The sequence below is a fragment of the Falco cherrug genome, chromosome 3, assembly GCF_023634085.1.
Source record: "Falco cherrug isolate bFalChe1 chromosome 3, bFalChe1.pri, whole genome shotgun sequence".
NCBI lineage: Eukaryota > Metazoa > Chordata > Aves > Falconiformes > Falconidae > Falco > Falco cherrug.
The window spans coordinates 31016270-31032212 of NC_073699.1; the positions used below are offsets into that span (position 1 = coordinate 31016270).

At 44.0% G+C, this 15943-nt stretch overlaps 1 protein-coding gene across 2 annotated transcripts in view; it reads right to left on the minus strand.

Annotated features, from left to right (window-relative positions):
- Positions 1–12491: 12491 nt before the first annotated feature.
- The window catches only part of PTDSS1 (phosphatidylserine synthase 1), a 32715-nt gene continuing 29263 nt past the window's right edge, over positions 12492–15943 (minus strand). Inside the window, exon 13 of one of the 2 annotated variants that reach the window (XM_055703868.1) lies at positions 12492–15932. In XM_055703868.1, the coding sequence (XP_055559843.1) occupies positions 15823–15932 (110 nt within the window). In that variant the 3' untranslated portion in view covers positions 12492–15822. Of the gene's footprint in view, positions 15936–15943 lie in introns of both variants that reach the window. The other variant, XM_055703867.1, reaches the window with a different exon arrangement.

Below are 15943 nucleotides of genomic sequence, written 5' to 3' on the forward strand. Positions count from 1 at the left end.
TCAAATAGAGTTCACCAAACTAGCGGGTATGACTCTAGGAGTGTGGTAACACCCCTGTGCTAAGGGACAACAACATTTGGAGGCACGGGTGCACTGCTGAATGAGTGCGGGGGGCCTTGCCATTAGGGCATAGCACGGGGCCAGGAGGCAGAGGCACCTGCCTGAGGCCCAAGCAAGAATAAACTGCCTGCGAGGAGATGGTGGTGCTCAGGAAAGCAGAGCTTGCTGAAGGCAGCTTCTGATTAGTTTTTCAATCCCTCAGGACCTGGCTGGGATTTCAACAGCTGGTTCAACCACAGTGGACCAAGCTGTCTCCTAGCAGAGTCTTGTCTGGAACAGTGAAAGAAGAAATTCTGTTGAATCCAAGGAAACAATTTTTCAAGATCCCGTTGTCAACTGCCAGCTTCTTGAATAGCTTTTCCATTTCTCTCATGCTTCTCCGTTCTGCGCCTGTGGTTTAGTGCTGTGTTTAATGTGACGGGTTTGGGAACAGGCAGAATGTAAAGTCAGCTCTTCTGTGCTGAGGGCAACAGGCTAGATAATAACCTCAAAACAGCTCTGTGGCCAATGGCATAATATTATCTAGTAATTTTTCTTCATTATTTTCCCAGCTCACAGAGCAAGGGAAATGATTTGCAAATGTTCATACACACACACACATTTTCTGACACTGCAACAGAAAATATTCATGTGGATAGTCTTTCCATTATCTCCAAGCTCACGCAGAAATTTCTTAGAAGAGTTTGTCTGACTGACATTATGTAGGTCATTTCATAGTTTTTACAGGATAGAGATAATAATTCCAGAAAAAGAGGGTGCCAGAGCCTACTGATTTTGAGAGAGCGGGAAGGTTTTAAAAATTAAATTTTCAAATCCTTGAAAAATTCTTCATTGGAGTGACTTCCAGACTGAGACAGACCCATTTCAACTAGCTCTGTCATGCAGTGGCAAAGCTGGCTGAGTAACTTAGAGATGTGCCCGATACGCCTCCCTTACTGCTACCAAAAATTATACAATGAGTCCTGTGACATGCTGGCCATGATGGATGCTCTTTGGCAACAACTATCAGTCAAGTGAAGGTGGGTGCTTCCTTCCAGTTAGTTAGGAAAGCCTATATGCCAGGCTGTTACATCAAGGGCAAAGATACGGTGATACAGGGAGGGCAGCTGCAGAAATACGCTGTGCCTTTGAATAACAGCTCCCTTGTTTAAATCCAGTCTCCAAGTTGGAAAACTACTTGAAACAAGTTTTCTGTCACAGGCTGTATCCACCACACTCCCGTCCATCCTCTCACTGGAGGATGTCTTCCTTTTGTGCCAACAGTTTGGAAGAACAACTTTTTTTTCCCATTTGTATTTCACCATATTAAATGAGTAAAACTTGCACAGGAGTTGAGAGAAAAAGAGGATACCCCATATCCCAGGCACCCACACAGCCTGGTCGCCCTCCTGCACTGTCCATCTGCCAAGCACAATTCAACATCTCAGAGACAAATGGCAAGGGGAAAGATTTTGCATGAGAAATGGTGAATTTTCTGAGCAAATACCATATTCATATTTGTCAGGAACAAAAAGTACAGTTACAGCCATGTGTGGCTGAATATAAAGTAGTTTGCACAGCTGAAGTAACTTTTATCTCTGCCGGGGAGGAAGATTCAGCTTAAATGGGAAACCCCAGATCAGATCTCTCCAGCCATAGCCCCCTGCGCTCCTGTACTGGCCTTTTTTGGGTCACACCACTGCGACCTGCCACCAGCCACCTCTGTAACGGAGAGGTTTGTAAAGAAAACACCATACTGCAGGATCAGGGGAAAGAAATACAGCTGAGGACTTTTTCGACCATGTTGTTCTCCAGACCTGAATCCAAGCCTGCCTGCATCTGCAAACCTACCAGGAAAGCCCCCTGTGCTCTTACTTATCCAGACTTCATTGTAGCTCTGTGAAATCGAAAAATATTGGCTGAAAATTAGGTCAGGGAGACCCATCTGAAACAGGATGGGTGAAGTCAGAGGGTGAGGCAGATCTTTACAATGATAAACAAACACAATTGCTACCTTTTGTCCCATTTCCATATCGGTCTCTCAAGGTCTGTAGTTTCTCATCTGGAGATGTGGCTTCAAGGTTCCTGCTCTGCCCTGGCTGTTCACGTAGGCGTTTCTAACAGAGCCCGTGTCCTCCTTGGCTGCTCTTAGCTGTATTCACCCAGCACTCACAGCACCACTGCCCACCCCTGGGGGTAGCTGGCTCTGCGCTTGGCAGACACGAGACCCCATTTCTTCCCTGCAGCCTCTGGCAGGCTTGGAGAATAACTCAAGCCTGGTTTGGGGCTCCCCGGTAGGACTTCCCATCGCTGATGTGGTGCTGCATGCCCCCAGCTGGGGAGAGCCCGTCTACCGTGACAGCAGCCGAGCGTCCCCCTCACTGCCTCCGTCCCCTCGTGGGGAAGCCCAGGGATCTCCCTGATGAGGTCCGAGCTCTGCAACGTCCCTTGCCTTTTGGCGAGGACCAGCTGGAGATACTCAGAGCACACTGTGAGAGCTGATTAGCTGCTGATGTGGACTCACTAGCGCTCAAATGCAGGCTGCCAGAGAAAAGATTAGGGGATAGAAAAGAGGGGGAATGCCATATGTCTAGGATTTGTCCTCTTTCCACCCCTGTGCGTGTTGCCCGAGTTGAGTTTCAAGGCTCAATATGTGTGCCTGGCTGCCAGCTGAGAGCAGGAGCGGCAGCTGGGCTGTGACATCCCACAGTGCCGGTGGCGTGCAAGCCTCACAGCGGTGCGGGAAGAGCCGGTCCCGTGCCTTCCCGGCACGCCTGGCTCCTGCACTCCAGCCGGGCCAGCTCAGGAAGGCAGCAGCTTCTCTGTGAGGAAAGGGCGTTTATGTGGCTGTAGGCTGGGGGAACTGATGCAGTCAGCCCTGTTGAGCCGGTAGGCTTGACGTTGCTGGAGATCCTGAGCTGTAGTATCAGTCAAGTGTCACAGGGGCCAGGTGCCACCTAGCATTAAGCAACTCCCCCCCACTGAGAAATTGGGGTTTAAAAGAGTTGGGTACCCAGATCATCTCCAGGACAGTCAATTTTTTAGTTCATTGTTTGAATCAGACCTAGTAAATCATGGGTTTAAATAGGCAACTTGAGTAACTTGGACTTAGATTCACTTAAATGGATGGATGGATCCACCTTTGGTAAAGCTCCCCCAGCTTTGGTGGCCTTACCCTAGATCAGCAGTTGCCGGCATCTCGTTCCAGCTTGCTGACAGCTGGAAAGGCTGAAGGAAGCCATGACGGAGGAGCTTCTCCGGATCTTTACTCTGTACAAGGCCACTTGAATATCAGCTGGTCACATGCAGTTCCTGGAGGGAATGTGGAGCCCTAGGTTCGGCAGGGGAGCTGGCAGGTGGGTGTTTGGTGCTCGATCCCTAAGCAAGACAGTAAATATGGGAAGGCAATGAAAAGTTTTCTGCAGGAAAAAAAAAAGGGGGAAAAAATGTCAGCTTGCACACGTGATTATTACATTGAGATGCACTTGTCAGGAGACATGAAACCAAGTACTTCACTAAGAAAGCAGAACCCATGAAGGGCTCATTTGCTGACAGGCTCAGCCTCCTGTGGCTGTTGAACTCCAGACCTACAGGGAAGAACAATCATTTATACTGTGCAAAAAACCACCGGGCTTTATCATAGCCTGCCACGGGAATAGATGCCTACAGATCTGGGGGTGTAGCTCTGATCAGCAGGCAAGACTAGAAAGGCAGGAAAACTTCCCCAGGAGAACTGAAAGCAAAACAACCCCCCAACCTTCAAAAGGCAGCTTAGCTAGAGGAACAGATCCCACAAGCTGATTTCTGTAGGCACTGCTTATCATTTCAAGTGCTGGAGGTTTCACACTTTAAAGGCTCATTTCCTCTACAGTGCTCACACAACATCAGTATAATAATATTTCCCCCTCCTCCCCAGTGTCAATCATTATCTTCTAACCTTCCATATGCCTTATCCAGATCGCAAATGCTAACCATTTGTGGGCTTTTCTGCAGAGTCACCCATTCACACGTACATTCAAACAATAAATAACTGCAAATCGTTCCCAAAGTTTGTTTTTCCAGTGCTTTTTTTTTTTGTAAGACACTTTATAAAACCCAAGTGAAATGAATGGTCCTGACAGCAGCAATGCCTGTAGCTCATAGCAAGGGAGATGTTAAATGCAGCCTGTATCTGCCATTCTCTTCTCTCCCCTTCTTGAGTCCGCTCAGGTCTCTGTCTGTCTGTCCTGTCACCGTTTGTCAACCAGCATCCTCTGGCTTTCAGCAGCCAGGGGGCTAGCGGAGGTGGCATGTGACACCAGGCAAAAATCCCGCCCTTCACCCCTTCACATGCATCCCCTTTGCATGCATACAAACAAAATAACAAAAAACAGTAAGTGAATCCTTACGATTTAAGACTAGTTTTTATCTGGTCGTGCAGGTAATAGCCATGATATGTTCCCTCTTTTCAAAACACTCATCTGGTCTGGGCATGCACAGCTCTGCATTTTTCTAAGTCATCCTTCCATTAAAGAAAGTTGAAAACCCACTGTTTTGTATGTTACGTGCAGAGACAGGCAGAGCAGACTTAGTCCTCTGCAGAAGAAAAACAACACAAGAAAAATAGTAATGTTTGGGGTGATTTTACCCAACCTATTAACAACCATAGTTCTGACAAAAGATAAATTACCAGCATCTCCAGTTGGCGTAACAAAGAGGACCTGCAGTGCCCTGTATTAGCATGTATGTTGGCTCAGTAAATTATCTCTTTTCTATTTTTCTATCTTTGGTCCCTGCCTATCCACTGCATTACCTTACGCAACAACAAAATGTTTTCTAACTAAAGCTCCAAGCCCGAAGACCCTACACTGGGTAAATTAACGGAAGTAAACAAGTAAGCAGCTAACTGGGGCTAATTATGTATCTGCCAGAAGCCTTGCTTTTAAGCACCTTACAGGTGAACATTTTAATTACTTAATGTGCTCTATTGTTCTTGAATTAGATATAAGAAAAAGAACATCGATCCAATCCTTTTTTATTTTTACGCACTGGAGTTGGAAGGGAAGTGGCTTTGTAAGGGGATTACGTGTGTGTTAATCCTCCTTAGCTATGATAAAGTTCTCTGCTTCCTAGTGCAATTGTTTAACCCTCTTCTAACAGCAGCAGCTAGCTCCTCAAGAAAGAAGCTGGGGAAGATGAATTACAGCTTGGAAGACTTGAGAGAAGACAGACAGACAGAAAGGTTTGTCTCTTATCTTTTCCCATGCTGAATATTGCTTATCAAACTAGTAGGAAAACAGCCTCAAATTTAGCAGGTCCTGTAAGAAAGCAAGTGAACATGTTCATTCCAGCATGGATCCCTTTGTTTCCTTTTGGATGCTGTAACAGGCTCAGCGTATCAGCAGCATCCTAAAAGCACCCCATCGGGAAGAGAGGCAATGAGTAATTCCGATCCCATCAGATGGGAATTATCCATCGCTGGAGTACAGTATTTCTGCATTTAGAAAACAGCGTCACACTGTGGGGGCCAACAGGGATGGCTCAAATCAGTGGAGCAACACGGGGCAAGGGCCTGGACTCATCCACTGTAATTTAGGCATTTCCGGGACGTGCTGCAATGAGAAGGCTGGTACAGCTACATGCCTGCTGCAAGCAGGACACCTGCAGCTCCAGAGGGTTATTAAACCATCTACAACGTCCCTTGCTCTTTGAAGGTGCCTACTGAATCTTACTGACTGGCAAGGAAGCCTACGAGGACTCTGCACCTGACTTAGGCTCTTCCATCAATTGGCCCAAGTGGAGGCAAATCCAGGCATCCTGTCCTGCTGCTGGAAGGGGAGAGGCTGGCTGCTGCATGAGGGAAAGCGATAAGGCTGCTGAGGCAGAGGAGTAAGAAGTAATTGTGAGTGGAACAGAACAGAGGCTGAACCAGACTGTCACCGGGACACCTCTGGCACCTGCTGAAAGCTGAAGCCTTGTGGGGTCCCATTAGATGGAAGGATAGAGATGAGCCAGGAACCCAGCTCAGAAACAAAAGCTGTATTTTGGTTCCTTTTTCTTTTCACTTTAATATGGTTGGCAGCCTTCTATCAAGTTTAAAAAGTAATTAGTCTTTGATGAAAGATCTCTGGCATGTTAAGGCAGAAGAGCATGGCTGATGGAAGCAAACACCAGGGCCTGGGCAGGTTCAAGAGCAGTATTTAAATAGCAGAAATTGAAACTTTCTAGCCTGGTACAAAGTCAGGTGGGCCATCTGCTTTACTCTTACTATAGCAACACAGGGAAAACAGCACGAAGCAAAGGAGATCAGCTCACCCAGCAATTCTGACAGATGCAAACCCAAAACCATGAGGGTCTTAAGGTCCTGTTATCAGCGGTAGGGCCGTGCCAGATCACCCACTTCGACTCAGTTTCCTCAGGAGTGTCCAAGGCGGCAATGCATGCCTGGGCACACAAACCCACAGCCAACAGGTTTCTCTGCAACAACATGGAGTTGTTCATCAAAACCAAAGAAAATTTAAATTTATGTGGTGGCCAGACTCCTGCCTTACCCCAGCATTGGGCTCTACAGACATCAAGGGCTTCAGAGAGGTGGCTCAAGTTCACTGCTTGGTGCTCCAAGTGATTTACATAGCAGTGCATTTCTGAGTCAGCAGTTGCTTGGAAATACCATGGTTATTTGGCATGGAGTCATGGCCCACGCCACTTTTAACAGGCAGTGGTGCATGAGGAGTATTCATAGCCATAACCAAGCTAATGAGAGCAAAATTTGACAGAGACACAGGAGGACTGTGCTACAGCTAATCACTCACGGCAGCTTTAGTCTGAAAAGTCCTCTGGTAACTTACTAGGGGTTGGATGGTCAGATAAGCAAGAAGCAAGTGATGGTCACTGTGGAGGCTCGCAATAAGAACAACCCTGCAGTAAGCTGTGAGACAAAACTGATTCAGGCTCACGAGAAATGGACACGCGCGAGAGAAGTAAAAGGTCCGAAATAATCTCAACCCCCCAAGACAGGAGTGGAACACCTCAATAGCGAGCATGGCTCTGAAGGGAGAGCAGGCACAGCACCTGCACGAGCCCCAAAATTCAGGAAGGAGCCAGTGAGATCAAAACACTCTTTGCCATGTTATATATTTTAGAGCAGCTCCAGCTGCTATTTTTTCATGCACATGGGGGAACAGTCTTCCAAAGGACTCAGTTCCGATTCAAACGCTGGATGAGACCCACGCTCCCAGCCTCTGGCTGCTGTCCCTCCTGCAGCCCTGGTTCAACCAGGATCTGCCGCCTTCACAGGTCACCAGCTCCGGCGAAGAGCCTGCCTGTTGCAACCCCTGGGAAGTCAATCGTAATGGACTACAAGTGCTAACAAGAATAGCAGAACACTGCTAGGTTGGTTCAGAACGCAGTGCCCCAGCATGCCCTGGAGATCCAAAAATCTTCTATTTTGCCCTACACACGCTGACCCACTTTTAGCAAACCTTAATTTCAAATCAACAGCTGAGGAGTTGGTCATGAAAGCTCATTGGGAAAGGTAGGTAGGCTGAAGTAAGCCAGTAAAATAACATGAAGATCAGACTATATGAACGGATGGGTGATATCACCTCACTCCTGTTCCCTTTGTGTAACATAGTAAGTTTTCATTTTTAGGGATTAAGAGATGCAGATAACATTCTTGGATTTACTACAGAAAACCTTTTTTAGCAAGTCCCATGATAATTTTCTGGTAACAGCACGGGATCCAAAGGTCTGGGATCTTACTCTTCTCTTTGTCTTCAGCTTCCTGAGGAAACATAGAGAAGTCACTTAGCCTTTGTCCCCATTTCTAATCTTTAACATGAACTTACTGGCCACCCCCCATCAAGTTTGCAAAGCCTCACGCATTGTTTCAAAAAGAAAATAATCCTTCAACGTGAAAGCCGTGCGAGAAGAAAACTCTATAGCATGAAATGTCATTACCGGCAATCATGTTACCATCCCCACGAGAAGCACAGGGAACGAATGAACGGCGGCAGGCTACTGAAACCTGAAGTCAACAAGTAGAACACCTCGCCCTGAGAGATATTTTGGGATGTTTAGAGAACATGTCACCAGGAAATCGCAGTTCAGTTCTATCAGATTTCTCCACCCCAATCTCCATCCTGCTATTCCAAATGCATTTTAAATGTGGGCAAACGGAATGCACAGATCCAGATTTGGGATCCAGATATGGCAAAGTCAGCAAATGGGCAGAAATAAGACTATTTTAAAAGTTGTAAGCAACATTGTGTCACCTACAGCTCTTACAGCACATGCATCAGGGGAAAAAAACCCACCTAAATGTCTCAGTTAATTTAATAAAACGTCTTAGTTTCCTTCCAGATTACTTACTTGATTAATGGAAACACATGTCCTTTAATGGTATTTTTTACTCTATTCTTCTTCCCCTCCATTAAGTAGTGAAGCCAGGCTACAACAAAGCCAATACAGGTTTTTCTACTAACGGCCAGAACCAAACTGAGAAGAGCAAGGACACTGTGTTCCCTCCCGCAAGGAATGAGCACTGTGTTTTCTTCTTTCAGCTGACCACAGAAAAGTTAAACAAAGGTTTTTTCCCCAAGCCAATGTCTTAGCATTAACAGGTAGAAGTCATAGCAATTGTGGGTGCCCTGTCGAGGTTTGTGACTAACAGGATTTACCAAATCTTTAGAAAAAATGCTCAGTGGCTCTTAATGGAAAAATAGGAATTCTTTGCAGATCATATGAAGCTCTGATTTCTTGCTGAAATATACTAAGCCATCCCAAACTCTGAGCAACGTAAAGACATCAATAATAATGCGCACACAGTGGCTTCCCTTCCCTTTCCTTTCCCAAACGGGACAGCAGGGATGAGGGACAGGCTCATGTAAGCAAGCAGATAAACTCACAGCTTCGTTGCTACAGCCAGAAACTCAGGTGAGCAGGCAGCACTGGGGACCGCAGCCAGGTCCGGCTGAGTTCCTAGGAGCAAAACCCAAACCACCTTTTCAAACAGCGGTCACGCCGTCCCACCCCAACGCCCTACACAAAGGGCAGTGGGAACAGAAGGAAAGCCAAAAGAACCCTGCCCAGAGCTTCATCCCAAAGATCTCTGGGGAGAGTAGTGCTCCCTTCAAATGGGGAAGGTACTTGGACAACAAACCGGTAGTCTGTGTGTTTTGTAAAAGCTAAAATAGAAGTCTCTCGCTCTTGCTCGCCAAAGACTAGAGCTATCATTTAAAATTTTAATTAAAAGCCTCCTCAAAACTAGTCATTTGATTTTATTTTGCTTTGATTGTTCTGTAGCAAGTTTGACAACATGGGCACTTTGCAGCCCTGTGTGTACAGCACATGTAATTACCAGTCACAAAGTCTTTAAAACCAAGCCAGGGTGGCTGAAGCCAGTAGCCCAAAATTAGAAGCAACATGTGAAAATCCAGGTCACATTGTGCGTGTGTTTGTGTCACAGCATCACCTAGGGGCTGCCAGTGGAGTAATGCCCAATTGTTCTGCACATTATAGAGGTACATATAGACTTGGAGGCTTCTAAATGTCCAGGCACACAGCAGTCACTATCACAAAGACTACACTCAACCAGGCCCTGAGCATTTTGGTGAGAAATTTCTTCTGGTAGATGTATACATATATATATATACATACATACACACAAGTATTTCGTGCATTTTTTTAAGCAAGAACCACCAATAACACTGAACTGGAAGGCACAGCAGTTGTAGAACATACTTTGGATCACTGCCATAGGAATGCTACTGCTGTAAATTTCCCTACTCTAAAAAACATTAAATAAGCCATCCAGTCATTTCATGATCATTTGCAAACTGAGATCCATGAAAACTATGAAAATTAAACCCATGTGTATGCTTAGTACAGTCTGGCACTTACATTGTTGCTGATTATAGGAATTCAATGTTTACAATTTACATTCTTTCCCAGACTTCCTTTTTTTCTGAATTGAAGTAAAAACTCACTTGGTCGTACCGTAACGTAATTCAGACTGTTGAGGACAGAACTGCTCCTTTGTGAGAGGAGCAAAGTCCAAGCATGAGAGACCAATTCTGGTCTTTTACTGAGAGATGATGGAAACACAAAAAGATACGGACCAAATTAAAGACACAGGAAGGAGCTGGAAATAAAAATTAATTCCAAAATTTCCAAAGTCTTTTGAGAAAAACCATGACTTGGACTCATCTCTAGAGTACGAGGAAACTTGATACATTTTGCTAACAGCTGTCCAGAGTGAACAGCAAGTTGAAAAACACACTAAAGAAGACTTGTGCAGGATCTGTTCTTCACGATGTTCTGCAGATGTATAGCAAACTGGACACTGCCAAATGCAACAGCAGGCCTGGAATCCTCCAGAAAACAGAAAACACATGTAGCAGTACTTCTTCCAGACCCAAACTGGGTTTCTAGAGCCAACCTGGTGGTTTATGCACAAACTCTCACATACAGGCAGCTTATTGGCTTGATTGGTACCATATAAAATGTGAGAAAGCTCACTATCTATCATCACACTTTCAATGGTCAAGCCCTCCCGGACCCAGATGTGCCAAGAAGTGTGAAGAGTTATCCCTGACTCCAGAAAGAGCTGGGAGCAGGCAGGGCTTAAACATCAGCTGGCTTCAGAGGGGGCTGGTGTACACAAAACCAGCACAGGAGGCAGCACCCGAGGCACACCTGCACCACAGGCACAGCGCTGACGGGCGACTGAGCAGGCACACAGGTGAGAGACCACGCACCTTGGTGGGCCCAGGCTAGCAGTCGGGTTGCCCTTGTGCTTTCAGCCCCGCCGTATGAAGGGTTTGGGGCTTTCTAGTCCCGCTTTCTTTGAGTAACAATGTATGCTTTCGATTCCTGACCGGCCTTCTAAAAAAGCAAAAGCGAAGTAATGCAGGGTGTGTGTTTGTCCAAATTACATTTCCACCCAATTGTACAACTCCTCCTTTAGCGAACTACCTTCATTTGCTGAAGTAAGACCAGGCCCTGCCAGGGGTCCAGAAAAAGTTATGCCGTAGCAATGGGTAGATAAGAAGGCAGGACAGACCTGGAGGAAGAGGGAGACAAGAGTACTGCCTAGGAGGCTTAAAATCAGCTCAGAAACACCTGGTTAAACCCCAGCCCCTGAGCACATAGTCCTTACAATGCTCCAGCACGGTCAGATGGAGAAATACCAGTGGGAAAACAGGAGGGCAGTGCTTAGGCCTACAGGCACGTTAGCAGGGTATAGCTGAACGTGAACACTGAGACATAAGAGCAGGCATGGCCACCAATACCTTTATCAATCAGTACCATGCCAGCTTTTGGCTCCAGCTCCCAGTCTGTGCCAAATCATGTTATCAAAACAGCCTGCAAGTTGTGCCACAGGACAACTGAGCGGAAATAAAGCCATCTGGCTCATCTAACCCTACCCTGACCCCGATGATTACAGCTCTACCTGCAACGGCAACGACCAAGGCACCAAGTAGAGAGTGATCCTCCAAAAGCAGTGGAGCCCCATGCTTACAAAGGAGCACATTTTTCAAGTGTTGCTTCTTAAAGGAAGTTTCTTCCAATATTTCAGGGTTTTTTCCCAGTATTTTTAATGCTTTAATTGATCAGAATGAAGACATTAAAAAGCCTTCTCCAATGTAGTAAGCAGCGTCCTGTGAGAGAGGTGGCTCTTATAAATTAGGTATTTTCCCAGCCTTCAGAAAAGATTTACCAACTCACCACGTTCCTCTTAGCTGTTCTTCCCAGGAGACGAACAAGCTGAAGTCCCGGCTATTCCAAATTTTACTACAATTTCAGAATTTATGGGTTCTCTATAAATCAGAATTCAAAGAGGTAAATCATGCTGAAGAAGAGCCCTTCCCAGCAAGGCAGAAAGTCCCAGTATTCAATGCCTGTAGAGAGAAGGAACTGAGGAAGAAAGGAAAAGCCAGGCTTCTTTACACGCTAGGCATCAGGCTACTGCCAGCAGCAGAGAAGCAATAAACAGCTCACAACAGGTTTTAGGTGTAAAAACAACTGGAAACTGCTGTTGTGGAGACTATGGTAGCAGTAGAAGCCAAAGCAAAGTGTTTCTGGTACTCAATGACATCTTTATACTGGCAGAAGTTTATTTGCTGGTAGCCTGTCCCACAGCTCTTCTGTAGAAGCCTCATTTCTCCTTTGAAGGTCTGTCATGAGACCATCCTGCAATTCAGTTCTCCCATCCAATAGTAAAACAATTCCAACAAGAATAATTAAAGTAACTTACCCTGTGTACTAGGGAAACTTCAGAAGGCATAACAACTGTTCATATTATCAGATCTGCTGCTCTGAATAATAAATTACAGCAAAACCTTAGCGTGCACTGTAGGCTGCTCGGGAACCACTGCATTTGTCAGCATGCAATTACATAGAATAAAATGTAATAGCTTCTAAAGGCAGTATGTAATCATTTCCTATGCCTTGCATGGACAGACAAACACACATACTGGTGACATGGGTTGATTTACTGAGTTATTGCAAAATACAATACTTTGCAATCAATACAATAGAGCAACTCTATTCAAAAACTATTAAATACAAGGTAACATCTGCATCCTTTGTGAAAAGAAAGTAAAAAATATTAAAGTTTTAACTGCTGGAACACCAAACGATGATCTTCACAGAAGAGTAACAAAAGCACTGGTTGAAATCACACTCCAAATATATAGCCAGATGCTGTGTATGATCTATGCAGCAACTTTAATACTGGAATCTAGTACTCAAGGCTAGTTCTGGTTCGCTGTATACCTGCATTTTTAAACTTTGTTTTTATTTAATCCACTATTTAAAGTTCTTGCCACTACCCTCCGCTTACACCATGCTGCCCTGAATTAGCCTCCCTTCAATGACTGACATCACTGATGGACAGCCTCTGGAAGGCCAATTCAGATCTCTCCGTAACAGCAGGGGAGAGGACTAGAGCACAGAGAAAGGCAAGAACATCAGAAGCGGGAAAGCAGGAATGAGAGGCTGTGACGGAACAAGTAGTTAAAAACAGGACAGTGCATCCGTGACTCTTACAAAATACTGTTCAAGCAGCAAAACTCATACATAGATGCTTGTTGCTAAACAGCTCAGTGATTTGTCATTGTAGGTGTTACACACATATAGAAATCAGCAATAACACAGTAAATAACAGTATTGAGATCACTAATTTTACAGCAGTGATCAAAAGCACCTTCCAATGCCTGCCAGCGCAAAGCTTTACGTCCAAAACAATGGGGCTGAAAATACACTTGTCAGTCAGTGGAGGACTTGAGAGAACACACATGAATTCCAGCCAGAACTGTTGACAGAGGACACAAAGTGCCATTTTCCAAGCAGCATTTGAATAGTTTACTTAAGTTTCCCCTCTCCCTAGCCATGCCTCTTTTAAAGTAGTAAAAACCAAACCAAACAAACAAAAATGCCCAACAAAACCAAACAAAAACACCCCAACCAAATACACACACAAAAAAAATCAAAGTAGTAAAAAGACTTTATGGGAAGTATTTTTAAAGGTGTTGTCAAACAACATTTCTTCAAGGCCAAACTGTTGTAACAGTATACAGAAGTCGGCTTCTAACAAGATGACACTTCTTATTTACCTTTCCAATATTTTTAGGGTGCAGTTCAGCAGTGTGAGCACCAAGTCTGCATTTACAAAATGTGTCCTTGTCCCCGTCCCCACAGGCAAGTAGATATTGGACTTCAGCATCTGCTTACACATGTAAGCTTTGTATATATAGTTGGTGTGCATATACCTTGCAAGTACAAAACAGACTCCTCTTTGAAAACCACAGTACTTAAAATATCTAAGCAATTAGACTTCCAATCTCTTGCTTTGGTATTGAATCAATAGAAAATTTACAATGCCATTCTTTAGTCTTACACAGACTGAGTTATTAACCAATAAAATAAAAAAGTAACAAGTCTCAGTATCCAAAGAAATCTACAAATACATTCATCAAAATGTGGTACATTACGAATAAAGAGGCGATACATGGAATTGTTCTAGAATGAATGAAAACTAAATAGTTGTAAGAAAGCCTTTCTAACACTTTTTCTCATGTAACATTTAATGTCACTGTAGCAATGATGACGTAAAAGCTTCTACTATGTTACTTCCCATGTTCTACACTTCAGGTTTGATTGAAAAGATGGGAAATGAAGGGCCTCTGAGGAGTTCAGCAGCAGCACTTCAGTGCATTGAAAAAATTGATAATCTGTGGCACACAGGAATTAATGGAGTACACAGGATACTTTTTTCTATTTACAGTATCATACACTCTATCAAGTCTCTGCTGCATTATTTTTTTTTAGTACTTAGCCTGTAGCAAATCACAGTAACATTATTCAAAGGAAATCCCATTTTCTTGTGAAGACTAAGAAACTAAAGGGTATTACTTATCCTTGCTTAAGCTATCTACCCCTCTGAACCCCATGAATTCCAAAATCTAATTGGCACAAAAACATTTTGATAACTTAATACAGGAACTGATTGCTCTTGATTGTTTACCTCTTGACTTAATCATTACATTCACTGCTGGAGAATTATCCACTTTGCTAGATGCCAGAATTAATACATTTAATAAAAAATAAATACACACACACCAAAAAACAAAACAAAAAAAACCCACAAAAAAACCTACCACAAAACCTGCAAGAATGACTTTGATGTTGGGTATCTGACTGCATGATAAGAATTACCAGAACAATGGGGTGTATCACAGTAATATCATGCTTCCCCTTGAACACCAAAGACTACAGCAAGCCTTCACAGATAATTATGTTTATGGAAGTGGTACACAACTCAGCTTCAGCAAAAAAACTGCCTTATCACCAGGCTTAGTAGGACATCAGAGCCTTCAAAGCAGTTTCTGACATCAGTCTGAAGACACTGGAATTTCTGGTTCCAGCTGAGGCTGAAGCAAATTAGAAGGGATGTGACAAGTGAAAAAAAATGACATGAAGATGCAAACACACTGCAGTAAAGGAAGAAAAAACCCTGAATGACATATCTGTCTGAGGGCAAGAAGCATGGCCCACCACTTTGCAACACGTTTTCATTTAAGTATTTTAAAAACTTAAAGAAATCAAATGTGTAACAATCAAGCAGAAGGACAACAGCAGAACAGAAAAACCATGTTTGAAGATCAGTTTCACATCCTTTACAGGAAACCTGGACCCGTTTCTTCACTGGTAAAACCCTGTCACCAGGTAAAGTCTAAAAAGACTTTACATAAAAGCAAGCAGATGGATACAACTATGGACATGTTAAATATTTACTAACTGTTGCATGGAAAAGTTTAGTTGTGAGACTGATAAAGAAGGGCAGAGTTGCTTTTAGTCAAAGGATTGTATACTTTTCTAGAAAACAACAAAGACACAGCAAAACAAAACAAAACCAAAGAATCCAACCAACTATGCCAACTGATTATCAGTTTACTAGCCTTTGTGTTTATGTCCTCAACTAAGATACTAAAAATGCACTTGCAACACCTGAACACAAAACAGGGTGTACCTGCTATGACAAAATTACTTTTCTTTCCAGCATACTCTTCATTAGCTTTTGGTGCCACATGCTGAAGAAACTATATTTAAATCAGTGAATGGCAAGTGTCAGCAGGCAATGATTTGCACTACACTGTCTGTTCCACCTTTGTCATCCTTATCTTCAACCTCCTTTTTTTACCTTTTAAATTTAAAAAAATCAATCTTCCATTTGGAAATTCAGAGCCGGGTCTGATTTTCTTTGTCACCTCTGATCACACCGTAGATACCTTCAGAGACCATTCATTTCTTGCCGATTCCATTTGTTACTTTTGATTTGGAGTGCCGATTCCTCCTTCTAGATGAATGGCTTTCACTATTGACTGAATGTTTTGGTGGACTATTGTCAGCACCTGCTGAGAAA